This window comes from Podarcis liolepis (genome assembly GCF_965112155.1).
Source record: "Podarcis liolepis genome assembly, chromosome: 10".
Taxonomy (NCBI): domain Eukaryota; kingdom Metazoa; phylum Chordata; class Lepidosauria; order Squamata; family Lacertidae; genus Podarcis; species Podarcis liolepis.
The window spans coordinates 66731020-66747218 of record NC_139562.1 but is presented as its reverse complement, the minus strand read 5'-3'; the positions used below and the strand labels follow the sequence as shown (position 1 = coordinate 66747218).

At 41.6% G+C, this 16199-nt stretch overlaps 1 protein-coding gene across 1 annotated transcript in view; it reads right to left on the bottom strand.

Annotated features, from left to right (window-relative positions):
* Positions 1-4007: 4007 nt before the first annotated feature.
* The window catches only part of IQUB (IQ motif and ubiquitin domain containing), a 33753-nt gene continuing 21561 nt past the window's right edge, over positions 4008-16199 (bottom strand). The window contains exons 9-13 of the mRNA XM_083463411.1: positions 15270-15440; positions 13839-14015; positions 11745-11993; positions 5591-5776; positions 4008-4351 (exon numbers count right to left, since the gene is read on the bottom strand). Of these exons, the coding sequence (XP_083319537.1) occupies positions 4184-4351; positions 5591-5776; positions 11745-11993; positions 13839-14015; positions 15270-15440 (951 nt within the window). The 3' untranslated portion in view covers positions 4008-4183. The remainder of the gene's footprint in view (positions 4352-5590; positions 5777-11744; positions 11994-13838; positions 14016-15269; positions 15441-16199) is intronic.

Below are 16199 nucleotides of genomic sequence, written 5' to 3'. Positions count from 1 at the left end.
CTAATCACGACCTTTCACTGTGGTACACAAGGCAGGTAATAGGTGAGGATGTTCAGAATTATTTGGTCTTCAGTTCTTTTACAGATATCCTTCCTGCATATTGAATTATATTCTCCAGCTGTATAAGTGTTTACTTCCTGATGTAAATTATTTTGACTGCGAACACATGTCAACACCATATTCGTGTGGTACAATGATAAATTTAGAGATCTAAACTTGGATAAAAGTGGTACTGCTGTAAAAGAGACAATTTATGGGTATTTGCTAACTGCATTTCTGAAGAGGCATTTTGGAGATGCTGTGCAACAAAAAATGCAGGCTCTTTGATGAAGAAATCAGCTTTTATGGCAAAATGAAAGTAAGTGCATATTTGATTTAGAGAGTCACTTTAGATAAATTTTAAGGTTTTTTTTATATATAATTTTTTAATGGTGAAATGGATCCAGAATAACTTAACTATGCTTTAGTCCCACTGAGATCATTTAAATTTGACATGCCTGACCTATCCAGCTAATTTCAATAGGATTGCAGTGTGACCCAATTAGCATAATATTAACACTATAGGAATCCTGTACTTAAAAAGGTATCTTCCTTCTTACTCGTCGGGGTAAGTTCATTAATTATAAGTCTTCAATTATAAATCCTCAATTAAAAGCCTTCCCAAGTTTTCAATTAGCAACAATCATGCATGCTTCAGATTAATCTCACCGGCTAAGATATATCCTAAACTGTATTTTAGGCTAAAAGGCTATTGTAAAAACCATGTAGCTGGAACTGTGGCCCATTTAGTGCTCCTCTTAGGGCCAAATGCTGTGTTCTATGTTGAACATTTGATCATCAAAGTGCAGCCACGTTCTGTCCTATATATTTACTTCACAGCTGGTTTTATTTCCTTACTCAGCCTAAGATTTGATGAGACTGGATGCTGGGAGTATTTCAGTCCGACTCCAACTCTTTCAGTAAAGTGAAGCACCTCCATAGACCTTTGCTGTGAGCAATTGCTATGCCTTAGCAGGTGCGCCTAGAAACTGTACATCCCCATTTACATCAAAGGGACGCGGGTGGCGCTGTGGGTTAAACCAGAGCCTAGGACTTGCAGATCAGAAGGTCGGCGGTTCGAATCCCCACGACGGGGTGAGCTCCCGTTGCTCAGTCCCTGCTCCTGCCAACCTAGCAGTTCAAAAGCACGTCAAAGTACAAGTAGATAAATAGGTACCGCTCCTGTGGGAAGGTAAACGGCGTTTCTGTGCGCTGCTCTGGTTCGCCAGAAGCGGCTTGGTCATGCTGGCCACATGACTCGGAAGCTGTCTGTGGACAAACGCCGGCCGGCTCCCTCGGCCAATAAAGCGAGATGAGCGCCGCAACCCCAGAGTCGGTCACGACTGGACCTAATGGTCAGGGGTCCCTTTACCTTTACCTTATTTACATCAAAAGACACATTCAGTCATTTCAAAAGAGCTCAAACATGCACACAAATCCACGCTGACGGTGTGCACACAAATCTTGCTTGCGGAAAATTGATGAAAGTGTGAAATCCTGTCCTTGCCCACTCTGCTGTTGAAAACAACTCTTCTGACATTGCAAATATGCAGTACTTCCTTCCACGATAACTGGATATTACCCCTTTCCCTCTCTGAACGAGACTTAAGATTTGATTGTGACAAATGATTTGACTGGAAATGGGTTACATTGCTGTACACCATGGGTAGGCAAACTAAGGCCCGGAGGCCGGATCCAGTTCATTCGCCTTCTCAATCTGGCTCGTGGACAGTCTGGGAATCAGCGTGTTTTTACATGAGTAGAATGTGTGCTTTTATTTAAAATGCATCTCTGGGTTATTTGTGGGGCACAGGAATTCGTTCATTTCCCCCCAAAAGTACAGTCCGGCCCCCCACAAGGTCTGAGGGACAGTGGACCGGCCCCTGCTGAAAAGGTTTGCTGACCCCTGCTGTACACCAAAGCAGGGGAACAGGTCTGGAACAAAAATGGAAGAATCTCAAGCAGAAACCAACAACTCTTGCAAAGTATATTTTGACAACAACATTCGTGTTTGTTATGTGCATGTGTTGTGCCTCAAAACCGTAGCTTGCTGACAGTCAACATGGATACTTCTACAGCAACGCACCGTGGCCCATTGTAGTATCTTGCAATAGGTACAGCCTTGCTTTTTTAAATAAATATTTAATTTAGCCAAATTTAACTAATGTTAACTACTATTTTGCATAAATTTCTAAGTCAAGATCTTTTAGGGGGAAAGATAGGCTCAATTGCACTTTCTTATGCAATATGAATGAATAGCGTGAATAAATTTTGTTCAATCAATGAGATAGGAAAAGATACTATGTATATAACTTAATTGTTTTCTGTGGCAGTTATCAAGTATTTGCAGTGGTGGTCATCCGAGCTATAGTAAATGTGCTGAACTGGCACTTACTTTACTCTTTTCAGAGATTATTTCATTTCAGTGAGCCAAATTTTAAAAAGCAATATATAAGACACATTGAAACCTTGGTTCTTTGTATTCTCCTGTGCCTTCATTGGGTCTGAATGCCAACGGAAGACTGACTTTGGTTTGATTTTGCATAAACAAACACAGCTTTCCACTTGTGCATTGCCAAGCCAGATGTTTCTCTGAATACATCAGGCAGGAATCACCCCAATTAGCAGTTCAGTATAAATAGTATACAAAAGCTGACAGCCAGGATTTTTGAAGTCCTTGTTCTGTGACTGACCAAAAGGTTCATGATGACTCCCAAGTAGATGTCAAAAAAACTTTTAAGCTCAACAGAACACCTCTGATGTTCAGAAGAATTTGTGCACTCATGTGAGGGAGTGTTATTGGGTTGTTGTTTTTATTCTGATTATATATGTTGTGATCTTTTCTGTGAACTGCCCTGAGACCTCCGGGTATAGGGCGGTATAATAATACTCCCAGAATAAACTTCAAGCGCTGGGGGCTATTAAGGAGCTGATGCCAACTGTATGAATAGAATTGAAGACGGTGCTATTGTCTTCCTTAGTGTGGAGGTGGACTTGAAAAGGGTGTTGCTCTTGAGTTGCCCCCAAACGCAGCTCACATAATAAATATTGAGGTTTAATGAGATCACAAAGTACTGCTTGACAGCTCTGCAACAGGCAGCAGATATTAGCGATCAGGTTTCCTCTTTGCAAGTGGCTTGGTTCAGTTAGCTGTAGTTTGCTCCTTAATAGCCTGTTAGTACCTGCATGCTGATCACTTTGATTCAGCAGCTCAAAGTATGCCAAATAACTAGCATGTAACTAACTACTTGTACTTAGTTATGTGTAAAGGTGATGTAGCAATAGTTAGCTACCAAACAGGCCACAACAGCAAAGGCCCCTCTTCCTAACTCCAAATAAACTCCTTAGCCAGTTCTGGTGGTACCTTTGGGCTTGGTGTTTCCTGAACAGCAGTTCCATGCTGCCTTCTGAAAATGTGGAGAGTTTTAAAGACAGTTTGTAATATAGTATGAAGCCATTGAAAGCCAGTCAAAATTCCACTAGGTGCAAGGAGGTCTATGTGTGCAATTAAAGTAGTTCATTCACTCTAACCAAATGCGTAGAAATAGTTCTTTATAGGGAGGTTTTTGAAAAGTATTTCCCCAAAAGTAACTTGTTTTGTATCAGTATTTAATGCTGGGGAAGTGGTTTGGACAGAATTTGTGCGCTTGCTAATAATATTGATCACTGCGCCTTGAGCTGAAGGGCAGATTTAACATCCACTGCGGCTACCTCAATTCTGTTTTGATTTTAAAAGTGATGCTTCCTTCAGCTGAAAGACTGGTAGTAAAGTAAAGCAAAGGCTGATCAAGGAACCAACTGATATTTCCCTACCCCTAGGGGTTGCATAAGGAGGATAATGCAGCCCTTTTCTGTTGAATAACAAGAATGTTTAACAAAAGGGTTTGCTTGGTTTTTGTACAGACCAATGGGGCTACATATGAAGCAGAGTTAAATTTCAAAGAGATAAACGCAGCACAACATTAATAATTTGGAATCCATTTGTTAACATAGTTGCATGCTTGCCAAGGCACAATTAAGAAAAAGACAGAAAAAGTGTTTCTGCCTCTTGAGATTGCACTGGTTCTTCAAACAACAAATCAGTGATGTGAATACTTGTATGTATATCCTTCAAGCAGAACCAAGCTTGTAGATCCTTGGAGTGTTACTTGGATGGGCCAGCCGTTAAAGACCTTGTTACTAAAAGATCATCAGTGTTGGTCTGCTTGTCATCCCTATGCAAAGCTGCTGCCAGCTCTGGAAACTGGGAGAAATAGTTTCTTGCAAGGATATGCTTGTGCCTTATCTTATGGATAAACATCATCTCATAAGCCTGAAAAGAAGAAAAATATCCAAGGTTATTAAATAAGCTAAAATAAAATAAGGTTAATTAAATCTATTTTAATTAACCTTATAATTTTGATCACATGTCTGTTCTGCAGGCCCACAAGCCCAGAATTTAATAAGTCATAAAGCACAATAATAATCTTGTTTCGTTTGTTTCTGAACAGAATAGCCCTACAATGGAAGTTCATAACGACTGCAAATCAACTTGTGCAGAGTGTTTACAAAATACTGAGAAATGATTAATTTAAGCTGCAATTTCAAAACACCACACGAGAAAGTACATCCGACTCAACATAACGGAACTTGTTTTTGAGTAGGCATACAAAGGATTGAACTGTCAGTGAATATCCGTTAAAAAAATAAAATAAAAAATAAAATTTCCTGCAGCAATATGGGAAGCCCATGCTTATTGAGAGCTGCATATGAGTGCTGGACATTGCTGTGGGACTCTGAACTAGGGGAAGAGGCTTTTAAGTACAGTGGAACCTTGGTTCTCGAACAGCTTAGTTGACAAGCAAATCGGTGTTCTGGTTTTTAAACACTTTTCGGAAGCCGAACATCCAACGGGATTTTCGCTTGAGTGCAGGAAGCTCCTGCAGCCAATCATGCCTTGGTTTTTTAACGGTTTTGGGAATCGAATGGATTCCTGGAATGGATTAAGTTCGAGAACCAGGGTTCCACTGTAAGTAAAGTAAAAACCACAAAACCTTTCAAAAACCGACTTCCCTGAACGAGAATATAGTCAAGAACACCTGGTGAAGAATGTATCAGAAATGACTAGGGCAAGAAGTGGCAAGAGTTAAACAGAGATGAGTAAGGCATGGTCAGATGTGAAAATCTTACAAATTAGATTTAGAGGTGAACATTCTCTTTTAAAACTCCCTAATGCGACATGGAATGACTCAGTGTTTGCAATTAAAAGCAGCCCCAAAGACTTTAGAATTAAGGGGACCTTTTTCAGCTTGGGTGGAAACAATGAATACAAATTTTACCACAGGGTGTGAGGCTTGGGGCATCTCAAGAGCCAGACAGTGAGGCCTGGATTTGACCCCCAGGCCTGAGGTTCTCAATCTCTACATCAGAAGAATGGGAAAGCCAGCCAAAAACTAAGGAATACTGAACCCTCATGAAGTCTATTTCCATTTCACTAGTCTGCAGAGGTGCAATGAGTACAGAATTTAGTCAGTATAACAGAGCATATTTTGAATTTTAACATTAACTATACCTTTTCGAGATCCTTCAGTCTGAGGTGAGCCTCTGCCTCGCTCTTTTTGATAAGAAGAGTGTTCCAGGGAGACCATTCTTGGTATTTATTCCACCTGACCATGACAAGATCATGCAGATCACCCCAGGCACTGATAGCTGACTGAGAACCCCAGAAATTTTCAACCATATAGCGCAGGTCTTGCAGCTGTAATGGAAAAGCAAGGAAAGGAAAAAGGAGGGTAAGGAGGGGGAAAGAAGAAATAAAGCTCACTACAAAACTGCCACATTCAAATAGCATTTAGACTCTTATTTGAATAAATAAGGCACAGTTTCTATTATTCTAAGACATGCATGTCTAAAATGCAAGTTTCTAAAAGCTTAATTTTGGATCCCTCTGCAGATGGAAATTCTGTATCCTCTCTTGACAGCTTGCTTAACTATTAACTTGCTGTCAGAACTTTTTCTTACAGCTTGCCCCACACCAAGTCCATGCTTTTTAAAAAGAATTAACAACCCACATTGTCAAGCCTTCAACTATATGCACATAATTAAATTCAAAGCTATAGCAATATGTTGGTGAATGAAATAAATCAAGGTACTCTGTGCTCCAAACATGTGAAAGCCTGGATGTTCAAGTTGGATTTGCCAAAGGCTGGTGACTTAATAAGTGAAATTGCATATTTGTGCAACAAAATAATAAAGGTCGTTTATATACTGGATGATTCTGGAAAGGAAGATGCTCTGCCATAAATGTTTGGAAATCCACCATGATCAATCAGGAAATGTCTGCCAAAATCACTTGCACACTTGTTTAAAATTACAGAGGGCAATTCATCTAAACATCAGGAAAAACTTTCCGACAGTAAGAGGTGTTCAACAGTGGAATAGTCTGCCTAGCAAGGTTGTGGACTCTCCTTCTTTGGAGGTTTTTAAGCAGAGATTCGATGGCCATCTGTCATGGATGCTTTAGCTAAGATTCCTGCATTGCAGGGGGTTGGACTGGATAACGCTGGGGGGTCCCTTCCAACTCTACAATTCTGTGAATCTATGATGAAGCTGAGGCTCCAATACTTTGGCCACCTCATGAGAAGGCTCCCTGGAAAAGACCCTGATGTTGGGAAAGATGGAGGGCACAAGGAGAAGGCGACGACAGAGGACGAGATGGTTGGACAGTGTTCTCAAAGCTACCAGCATGAGTTTGAGCAAACTGCGGGAGGCAGTGGAAGACAGGAGTGCCTGGCGTGCTCTGGTCCATGGGGTCACGAAGAGTTGGACACGACTAAACGACTAAACAGCAACAACAACAATGATTCTATTATCTAATAAGTTCTGTGGCCTGGGTAATGGGGTTTCCCCATCTCAGCCCATGCCCTTCTGAAATGGGCTCAGGGAATGGGGTCAGGAGAACCCTTAGAACACCAAAACAGGGCAGGGGGGGAATCAAAACGCTTGCCCAGATGGAACGTTTGCCCATTCAGCGTTAGTGTGACGCTGAATTATTTCCTTATAGCATAAACTAAAACGATGAGAGCAAAAACCTGACGTAAATGGTTAGAGAATGATGTGAGAAAGATTGAAAAAAGGCCACTGCAGTAAGGTGCTTATAGAACAAATGCGTCCAAACAACTCAAGAGAGTGGGCTAGGCAGAGAACAAAAACCTCCAGGTTCACTGGGCAATCTGGGGGTTTTTGGAGGGCGGCGAGGGAGTATTTTTCCCATGAAAACCTAAATATTAACAAAAATAGTTCTGTATCTGTATGACAAGCGTCACAGCAGTGCTAGCAGTGAATGTAATAACTGTCGTGGAAGATGGGAGGAAACATCCATGACTAAATAAAAGAATATCGCTAGAAAAATCTAATAATCATAATAATAAGTATTTTTTGCAACCAGCATTGTAAGGCAGTATATAACAGTCCATAGAATAAAATCCCTTCCGTTATACACAGAGCACAGATCAGGGACTGAATAATTCTTTATAAACTTAGGATAGCAGTCTATTTTTAAATCTGTGCCAATTAAAAGAAATCACTCCCGAGTTCTAAACAAAATGACAACTAGGTAAGAGCAAGATGAAATCTAATCCAAGCAAATCAAGGGACATATCCTTCTCACTAAAACAAAATCTAGAATGTGAGCTGTTGCTAATATTTTCATCTCTATAACATTCTCCTTGAGTTGCCTGACCTCTGCGCATCATGGCTTAAGAATAACCTCACTGGGACTTTGCAGAATGAAAATGATAGCCTGTTTATTGGCTGTCAGCAACAAGTGGGGTGGTCAAAGCAGTGGGGAAGAGCCAATGAATGAAGCCCAGTCTACCCATGTGGCAGAAAAAGGTGGCAGAAACCTGGGCTGGCAGAGTGGACTGAACCAATTCAATGCTCCAGGTGGAAGATCATGTTTTTGTATGTTTCCCTATGTGAAACTTCCTGCAAGGAGAAAACTAACACAAAGAGAGCAACCTAGCCTGCAATGTAACTCTCTGACATACCAGATTTCTTACTGGAAGGTGTTCCCCCCCTCTCCCGTACAGTAAGGTAAAGGTAAAGGGACTATTAGGTCCAGTCATGACTGACTCTGGGGTTGCGGCGCTCATCTCGCTTTACTGGCTGAGGGAGCTGGCGTACAGCTTCCGGGTCATGTAGCCAGCATGACTAAGCCGCTTCTGACGAACCACAGCAGCGCACGGAAACGCCGTTTACCTTCCCGCCGGAGCGGTACCTATTTATCTACTTGCACTTTGACGTGCTTTCGAACTGCTAGGTTGGCAGGAGCAGGGACCGAGCAACGGGAGTTCACCCCGTCACGGGGATTCGAACCGGCAACCTTCTGATCAGCAAATCCTAGGCTCTGTGGTTTAACCCACAGCACCACCCGCGTCCCTTACAGTACCCCCGTACAGTAGAAGCATTAAAAAAAAAAGTGCCATTGACGCTCAGTCTTATAATGTTCCGTAGATTCTGCTGCATTGTGTAAAGCAGGCCTCAGTGGTTTTGGGATCCAGAATTGCCAAGTAAAACTGAGATAATAAGAGAACAAGAAAGGGGGATGCAGAAAGGAAGGGAAAACCTCATATTGGCCTGGTAATATGGTACTAATGCAAAGAGAGCCTAGAGATGTGAAGGCAAAGGGGGGGGGGGTATCAGAATCCCTCCCTTTTCCCTCATTTTTCTCCTGAGGCCTGAAGTGGAGAAACTGAAAACTTGGGTGTAAATTAAAAATTCATCTTAAGAAACATGCTCTCTTGCAGATTATGCTGAAATGCTTTTTAATTTTTTATTTCATTTATGAATCTGCTTCCTGTAAAACGTACCCAAGCAATTTAACCATAAAAACATATATCAAAACAAAAATCAAGTCCAATACAGATGAGGACTGGGATAAAAATCTTCACTGAAAAGGCTTGTTGTAAAAGGAAACCTAAAAGACGAGCCTGATATGTACTGGGAGGCTGCTCCAAAATGTAGGTGCCACCACAATAAAGGTTTGGGGTGATAGGAAACTTAACTAGTTCTGTCAGTGCCTGTGCAAACAAGTTTCACTCTCAGACAGCAGCTGAGTGTGGCATGGCAGAGGAACTGAGCAGCTTGTCAGAGATGAGAGGCAGGTTTTGGCAGCAGCAGAGTAAGAAGTAGCACAGGCAAAGTGAAGCATGTCTCACCCACTTCTACAAACCCCCTTCCCTTGCTTACTGTTCACTGTTCCTCTGAGTGGGTGATGCAGACAAAATACAGTGGTACCTCGGAAGTTGAGCGGAATCCATTCTGGAAGTCCGTTCGACTTCCAAAACGTTCGGAAACCAAGGTGCAGCTTCTGATTGGCTGCAGGAAGCTCCTGCAGCCAATTGGAAGCTGTGGAAGCCGCATGAGACCTTCAGGTTCCAAAGAACTTCCGGGTTTGCAGTGTTCGGGAGCCAAAACATTTGACTCGCAAGGCGTTTGGAAGCCAAGGTACGACTGTATCATACTAGATTAGGTAGAACATCATATTTAGGTAACGCAGGATGCAGCTCAAATTCCAACAGTGGCACTAGATTGCATCTGATTGTGTCCCTCTGCTCATGGAAGGCTCTTTGGTCCAGCTGATGCTTCTGGAAGTGGGGGAGGAGTTATCCATCCCCCTGCTGCCCCGACCCATCCAAAATCTGCTCCAGAGGGTCGAGGGACCCTTTGGATCAGAATGGGACATGGCATGGGGAGCTGCAAGAGAAAGGAGGAATTTGTAAAAAAAAAAAAAATGACCTCTCCCTTCCATGCATGGAAGCCTTCACTGGAAAAAAAGGATATTCTGTAAGGTAAGGGATACAACTGAACACAACCCTATATTTGTAGCTATTGTGTTTTTGTTTTTAATATTTTTATCTTTATTTATACAACAACAAAAACACACACAAAGAAACACATATACAAAATTACACACAAATTACAAAAATAACCATAGACACATAATTTTCTTGGCAAACAATAAAACATCTATTGGTCTTAACCCTAAAGACCCAACTTCCCATCTATTCCATATTTCAAATTCATATTACTTATTGCCAATACACATTTTCATAATTAAACTTATTCTCAATAAATCTAATTTCTTCTATCTAGCTAGCAACTATTACTGAAGTTCCTCGAATGCTGCAACAGAATTTAAACTGCTATATTTATTTTTCAGATATTCTTTAAAAACCTCCCATTTAGAAACAAATTCCTGTTTTGATTTATTCTTTATCTTTTCTGATAAACCATCTAATTTGGCATATTCTGTCAGCTTTTGGATCCAATCTTGTATAGAGGGGATTTCATTACTCTTCCATTTTGCTGCAATCAAAACTCTTGCTGCCGCCGTCGCATATAAAAAGATACCCTTCCTCTTTTGTGGAATATCCAAATCTGTTATTCCCAGGAGGTAGGCCTCTGGTTTTTTATTGAAGGAGATCTTTAGCATTTTTTGCAGTTCTGCATGTATACTCTCCCAGAATACCTGTATTGTTTTAATAAAACAACAGCAGTTATGCTGTTTTATTTCAGAACTGTTGTTGCTGGCATCCGTCTGTCTCGAGAGGTGAAGTCAAACTGCTGTGCCAGCACCACCAAAGTGACCTCCCTGGGACACAAGCCCGGGAAGCATATATGGAGGTTCTGGGCTGCCCAGACGACAAGACCCCCACCCCACCCCCACCCCCGCCAAAGGAAAGCAGAGCAATATGCTTGACACAAGCTTGGCTGTAGGAGTCGCCGGAAGGAGGCATACAAGGTGCCATCCAATCATCTACGGGACTCTTCTCCAGATTTCTCCCAAAGATATCCCACAAGGCAGCGGAGGTTTAGGGTCAGTGTTTTCCTTCTCCTAGATGGGCTACCTTCCCAAGTTGACAAGTCCCATCTGCCCCCCACTTCCCTCTAAATCACGTGCAGAAACCGCCTTCTTGACTGTTGGACCCACTCTTGGTCTTGTCCAGTCAATCCACCTGAATCTGTCTTTGCATGTAGAGGAAGTCCCTAACTCACAGTTTGAGACCCATTGGCTACCCTCACCTGGTTCAGCTGGCCAGTCAAAGCTGTTTCTTGGGGTGTGGCTGATGTTTCTAGGAGCCGCAGGTGAGAGCTGAGTGCAGGGTGAGGACCAAAGGTGGGCAAACTGCCCCAGAAGGAGCATGACATGTCCTCACCCAAAAAATCCCTGTTCTAGGACTACATAGAACAATACAATTTTATGTGCTGCTAAGTTGTCTTTCACGTTCTTAAAGTAGCAAAGTAAGATCATATTTGATGAGTATTTTTCTCCAAAATGCCGCTGGAAACAAAACACAAACACACACACACCATACAAAATCTCCATGACTCAAGATTTCCACAAATGTTCATCTCTGTCTACTCTGATTGGGTTTAGACTTGGATTTGGTAGCACGCCCACGTGTGGAAGCAAAGGCAAGCCTTTATGTGAAGCAGAAATAGCACGACTGGTGTCACAAAAGGGTTGGGAACTGCAAACGGGCCACTGGCAGGAATTGATTTATCATCAAGGCAAGAAACAAAACGAAAAGGAAAGTTTTGTGTAATGTAAAAGCCTCTGTGCTCTGCCACTACTTACAGCAGGCACAATATAAAACTCCGTTCCATTTTGCGCTGTCTGAAAATATTATCTTTAACATCACTATTCTCTGTCCTCTGCATACCTGTATTATGAAGGCAATCTTAGCACCGTCCTTATAATTCAATTCTGATTCTCGGAGATTTCGGAGCATACGTTTGTATTTCAAGAAGGCTTCCCTCTGGCGAGCCTCATTATCCAGCTTGCAGCACAGATGACAACGGCCAACAGTGTGTGAACTAGTAGATATGGCAAAATCCGTAGAGGGCAGGTACCTTTTGCAACCAAGGCAAAAGTGGATGTTGTGGTAAAGCCTCATTGGATCAGGTGGAACCTGCAATGAAAACAGATTAGCTAATGAACGATAACAGTATTTTCCACATTCAGTCATTAGCCTGGCCCACAGATCTTGTCCCAAAGTACAGTAGTCGCTGACAACTGTATGCATAGAAACCTTTGAAATTGAAGAAATATATATCTACAAAACAATTCTGCTGCAGCACAGCATGCGGCCTGTCAAACGCAATCTGTTTCCCCATTATATACAGTAAACCGAGTGATTATGAACATATTTTTGAAGTTTGATATGCGAGGATGGGTTTAAAGGGCTAAATATTCTGCTAAATTATATAAAAACACTTTGAGAAGAATGAAATTGTCCATATGGACTACTATGGTTGTGTTTTTGAGATGATGCAGAGCAAGAGATGAAGGCGGAAACACTAAAGGCTTCAGAATCCATTGTTTAGTCATTAATTTTATTTTTATCTCTTTATTCCATTATTGTCAATGCAACCTACTACAAAAATTATATAGAATGATCTCCTTTTAATTGCCATAACGATTTTGAAGAAGCAGTAAGTGCACATTTTAGTTATTCTCTATATTTGCCAATAACAACAAGTGTTTGTTTTGAGGAAATATTTTTCATTTTTCAGTTTTATATGTGTGCCCTTTCACTTTCAGTGCCTTCAACCTTTTACAAAACAGAGAATATCAGCTGCAAAGCTGATAAAACCCACCCTCCACCTAGCATTCAGTTGCTTTGACAGAAACACTTTAAAATACTTTATTTTAAACAGTTTTAAAAACACACAAATTATCAGATGGTTAGAACGCTATTCTCATGTGTGTTTTGTGCAATAAAGTTAAATAAGAAGAGAAGCACCCATTTCTTTTCAATGTGGTTTCATGCACTCAAACCTGTCTGGCATTTTCAGTGCCAAATGAGCAGCTCTTCCAGCATACTAAGTAAGTAATTAGTTTGGTTTGTCTGGTTGCCACTAATGTTCTTAAAACTGCTTTAAATGTTATTTCTGAGACTGGCATTCCTGCCAAGGTGTATTAAATCCAAACATTAAATCCAAATCCTATAGCCTTGGTCTTCAGATGGAATGACTCAGAAGCCCAAATTTTGGGGGAGAAATAAAGCTGTAGCCAATAACCCTGTTCAACATTTCTCCATTCTAGTTTCATGATGCTGGCTGGGGGAAAATGCCTCTGGCCTAAAACCAATCTGCTTGTATCAGCAGAAAGTTGCTTGTTCTTCTGACAGATGTCATAATCACCAGAGAATGGTGACATCTCCATGAAATTGACATATAAATATGAGTGCCATCTGAATGATTTCAGCAAGGCACCTTGAATTTTGTAATCATGTTCATCTTACCTTTTCATGGAACGCAATAAGTTCAAGCTCAGTAACAATGGCAACACTAACATTTATAGCTCAACATGCTTGAACCATACAGCCTTGGCAGATTATCCTCATATGATAAATGGAAGACAGAGACTGCGAAAATAATGACTTGACTAAGGCAATTTAATGACTATGTGTCTAAAGTGCAACTTGAGCTTGACTTCCCAGCTCATACTCTTAGCCACTGTTATCAGTTTGTTTTACTGCTTTCCATGTTGATCTCTTCCTATTAACTAGGGGCAAGTTAGCATCCTTTGTCCTGCTGTTTAGAAGCGATACCTGGGTTTCATTCATACACACAGCACAGCCTTCTCAAAACGTCTTCAGTTGAATAATTGAATAAGGAAAAAGAAACCATTCCTCTCTCCATTATGCAGAAATTCAACTGCCTCTGGGTAGACTATGGACTCTTTAGCAAGTAGTTTTACTTAGTTGCATGCCAAGGAACAACTGTAACAGAGAAGAAAAGGAACAAAATACCTTGAGATGTCGAGCAACCTCTGGATTAAAAAGTGGTGTTTTGATATACTGAAGAAATAATGTACATATTCTTTGTCTGAGCCCGTCTAAGTTACATTCCTTCACTCCCCTCATCATGAGGTCTGCTTCTCTGTCAATCAATTCCACTATCTCATGTGTGAGTTTAGAGTCATGTTCCTGCAAAGGCAAGCAAGATGTTTAGCAAATCACATGCACCTCATTTCTTAATTCCTTACACCGATTGCCTGTCAATTATGAGAGAGCAAATGCTCCAAGGCTTCTTAAAGCTTAGCTTTTTGGGAAATGGGAATCGTGTATCCACACACCTATCTCGCTGTCTTTAAATAACTGTCTGTCCAGATCAATTTTATGCTATGTTTATATATAGAAAGTGTTCACTGACTGGAGCGAATAAGAGCTCTTTCCCACCAATGCAGTATCAAGCACAGTCCTGCCCAGACCAGACTGGTACTACAGTGTATGTGTGTGTTTGTGAGAGTGCATGTGTGTGTGTGCTTGCTAGCTCTGGGATGGCTCAGTTGATAGAGCACGAGACTCTTAATTTCAGGGTTGTGGGTTCGAGCCCCATGTTGGGCGAAAGATTCCTGCATTGCAGAGGGTTGGACTAGATGGCGCTTGTGGTCCCTGCCAACTCTACAATTAGCGTATTTTTTGCTCTATAAGACTCACTTTTCCCCTCCTAAAAAGTAAGGGGAAATGTGTGTGCGTCTTATGGAGCGAATGCAGGCTGCGCAGCTGTCCCAGAAGCCAGAACAGCAAGAGGGATTGCTGCTTTCACTGCGCAGCGATCCCTCTTGCTGTTCTGGCTTCTGAGATTCAGAATATTTGTTTTCTTGTTTTCCTCCTCCAAAAACTAGGTGCGTCTTGTGGTCTGGTGCGTCTTATAGAGCGAAAAATACAGTATATAACTTATTTAACACACCTGTGTTCTATGACTCTATGAGAGTGTGCATGAATAAGAAGGTTAAAGGTCCTTACACCACACCAGGCTCTTAATGCAAATTGGACAGACATGCGATATTTACTTGCAAATAGCTGAACAGTGTGTGGTACAGTTTGGCTCCGATGCTTCCTGAAATCAAAGGGATTTTCCTTCCTGGCTGTTTGGGTTTGGGATTGAGCTCAGGCATATTTTGAACCGTAAACTGCCTTGGCAAAAAGGGGATATATTAATGCAGCAAATAAATCCTCCTATACAGGTTTATTCAGATGTCCCGCTATGTTCAAGTGTGCTTAGGACTTCGGTTTTACACTTCTTAGCTAATGTAAAAGTATCGGTATATAGTGGGCACCCTGGTGCCGAAAGATGAAAGCAGGGGCCCCTTAAGCCCTTGCAAACCGTCCGTAATTGACAGTGTACTGTGTGTGATCTCAGTGGGGCTTCTTTAAAAGCTTGAGAGAGAGAGATACCTTCACCGTGTGCTTCAGCGTTAGCAGCACGTCCAGCCGTTCATCCTGCGGAAGGTCTTTCATACTAATGCTGCGGTAGATTTCGAGCAGCTCCCTGGCCCGCAGCGTGAACTGCGTATCCATCTCGGTAACTTTGCCATCAAATGCTTTCCACTTTTTGGGGGCTGCACACTTGAGAAACATTTTGAATCGCCGAGTTAGAATGGAGAAAGGAATCGGGGACAATGCTTTACAATGCGACCAAAGAAAGCTTATATAGAGTCTACAAATCTGACCCCCTGCTAATAAGAACTGCCGCTGTCCCAAGAAATGTGCAACTATCTGAAACGAGACATTTTCCTGTCGATTTTAGTAGATTTGTTGCCAAATGGCAGTTTCCTAGCGAACACAAAACCAAATAAGCAATAATTAAAAGCGGGGGGGGGGGAGGGGGGAGAGAGAGACTGTTCATTCCATACACTATAGCTTCCTTGGTAATTTACCACCTTAGCTAATGGGGCCTCCTGCTGCTGCCGCACCACGATTTCTGTTCTCATCCTGAAGCAACGTTCTTAAATTGAGGTACTATTTCTGGGTTAGTGGAGTCCGTAACCACAAGCATATGTAACCTGAAGCGTATGTAACCCAAGGTACCACTGTACAACTAAAAACCAGTATTATGCCATAATAAACTCTGCTAATGCATGGAGATGAACGAACATCAGGACTGCCACCAACATTCTCAAAATATGGAAACAATTCGTTCATCTTTGAACAATGTAACAACAATAACAACAGCAGTTTTATTATTTATTACAACAACTTTATTATTTATAACAGCAACAACTTTATTATTTATAACCCGCCCATCTGGCTAGGTTTCTCCAGCCACACTGGGAGTTTGGGATTCTATGAGTGTGACGATAACTTTATACGGTACCTGCTGCATTT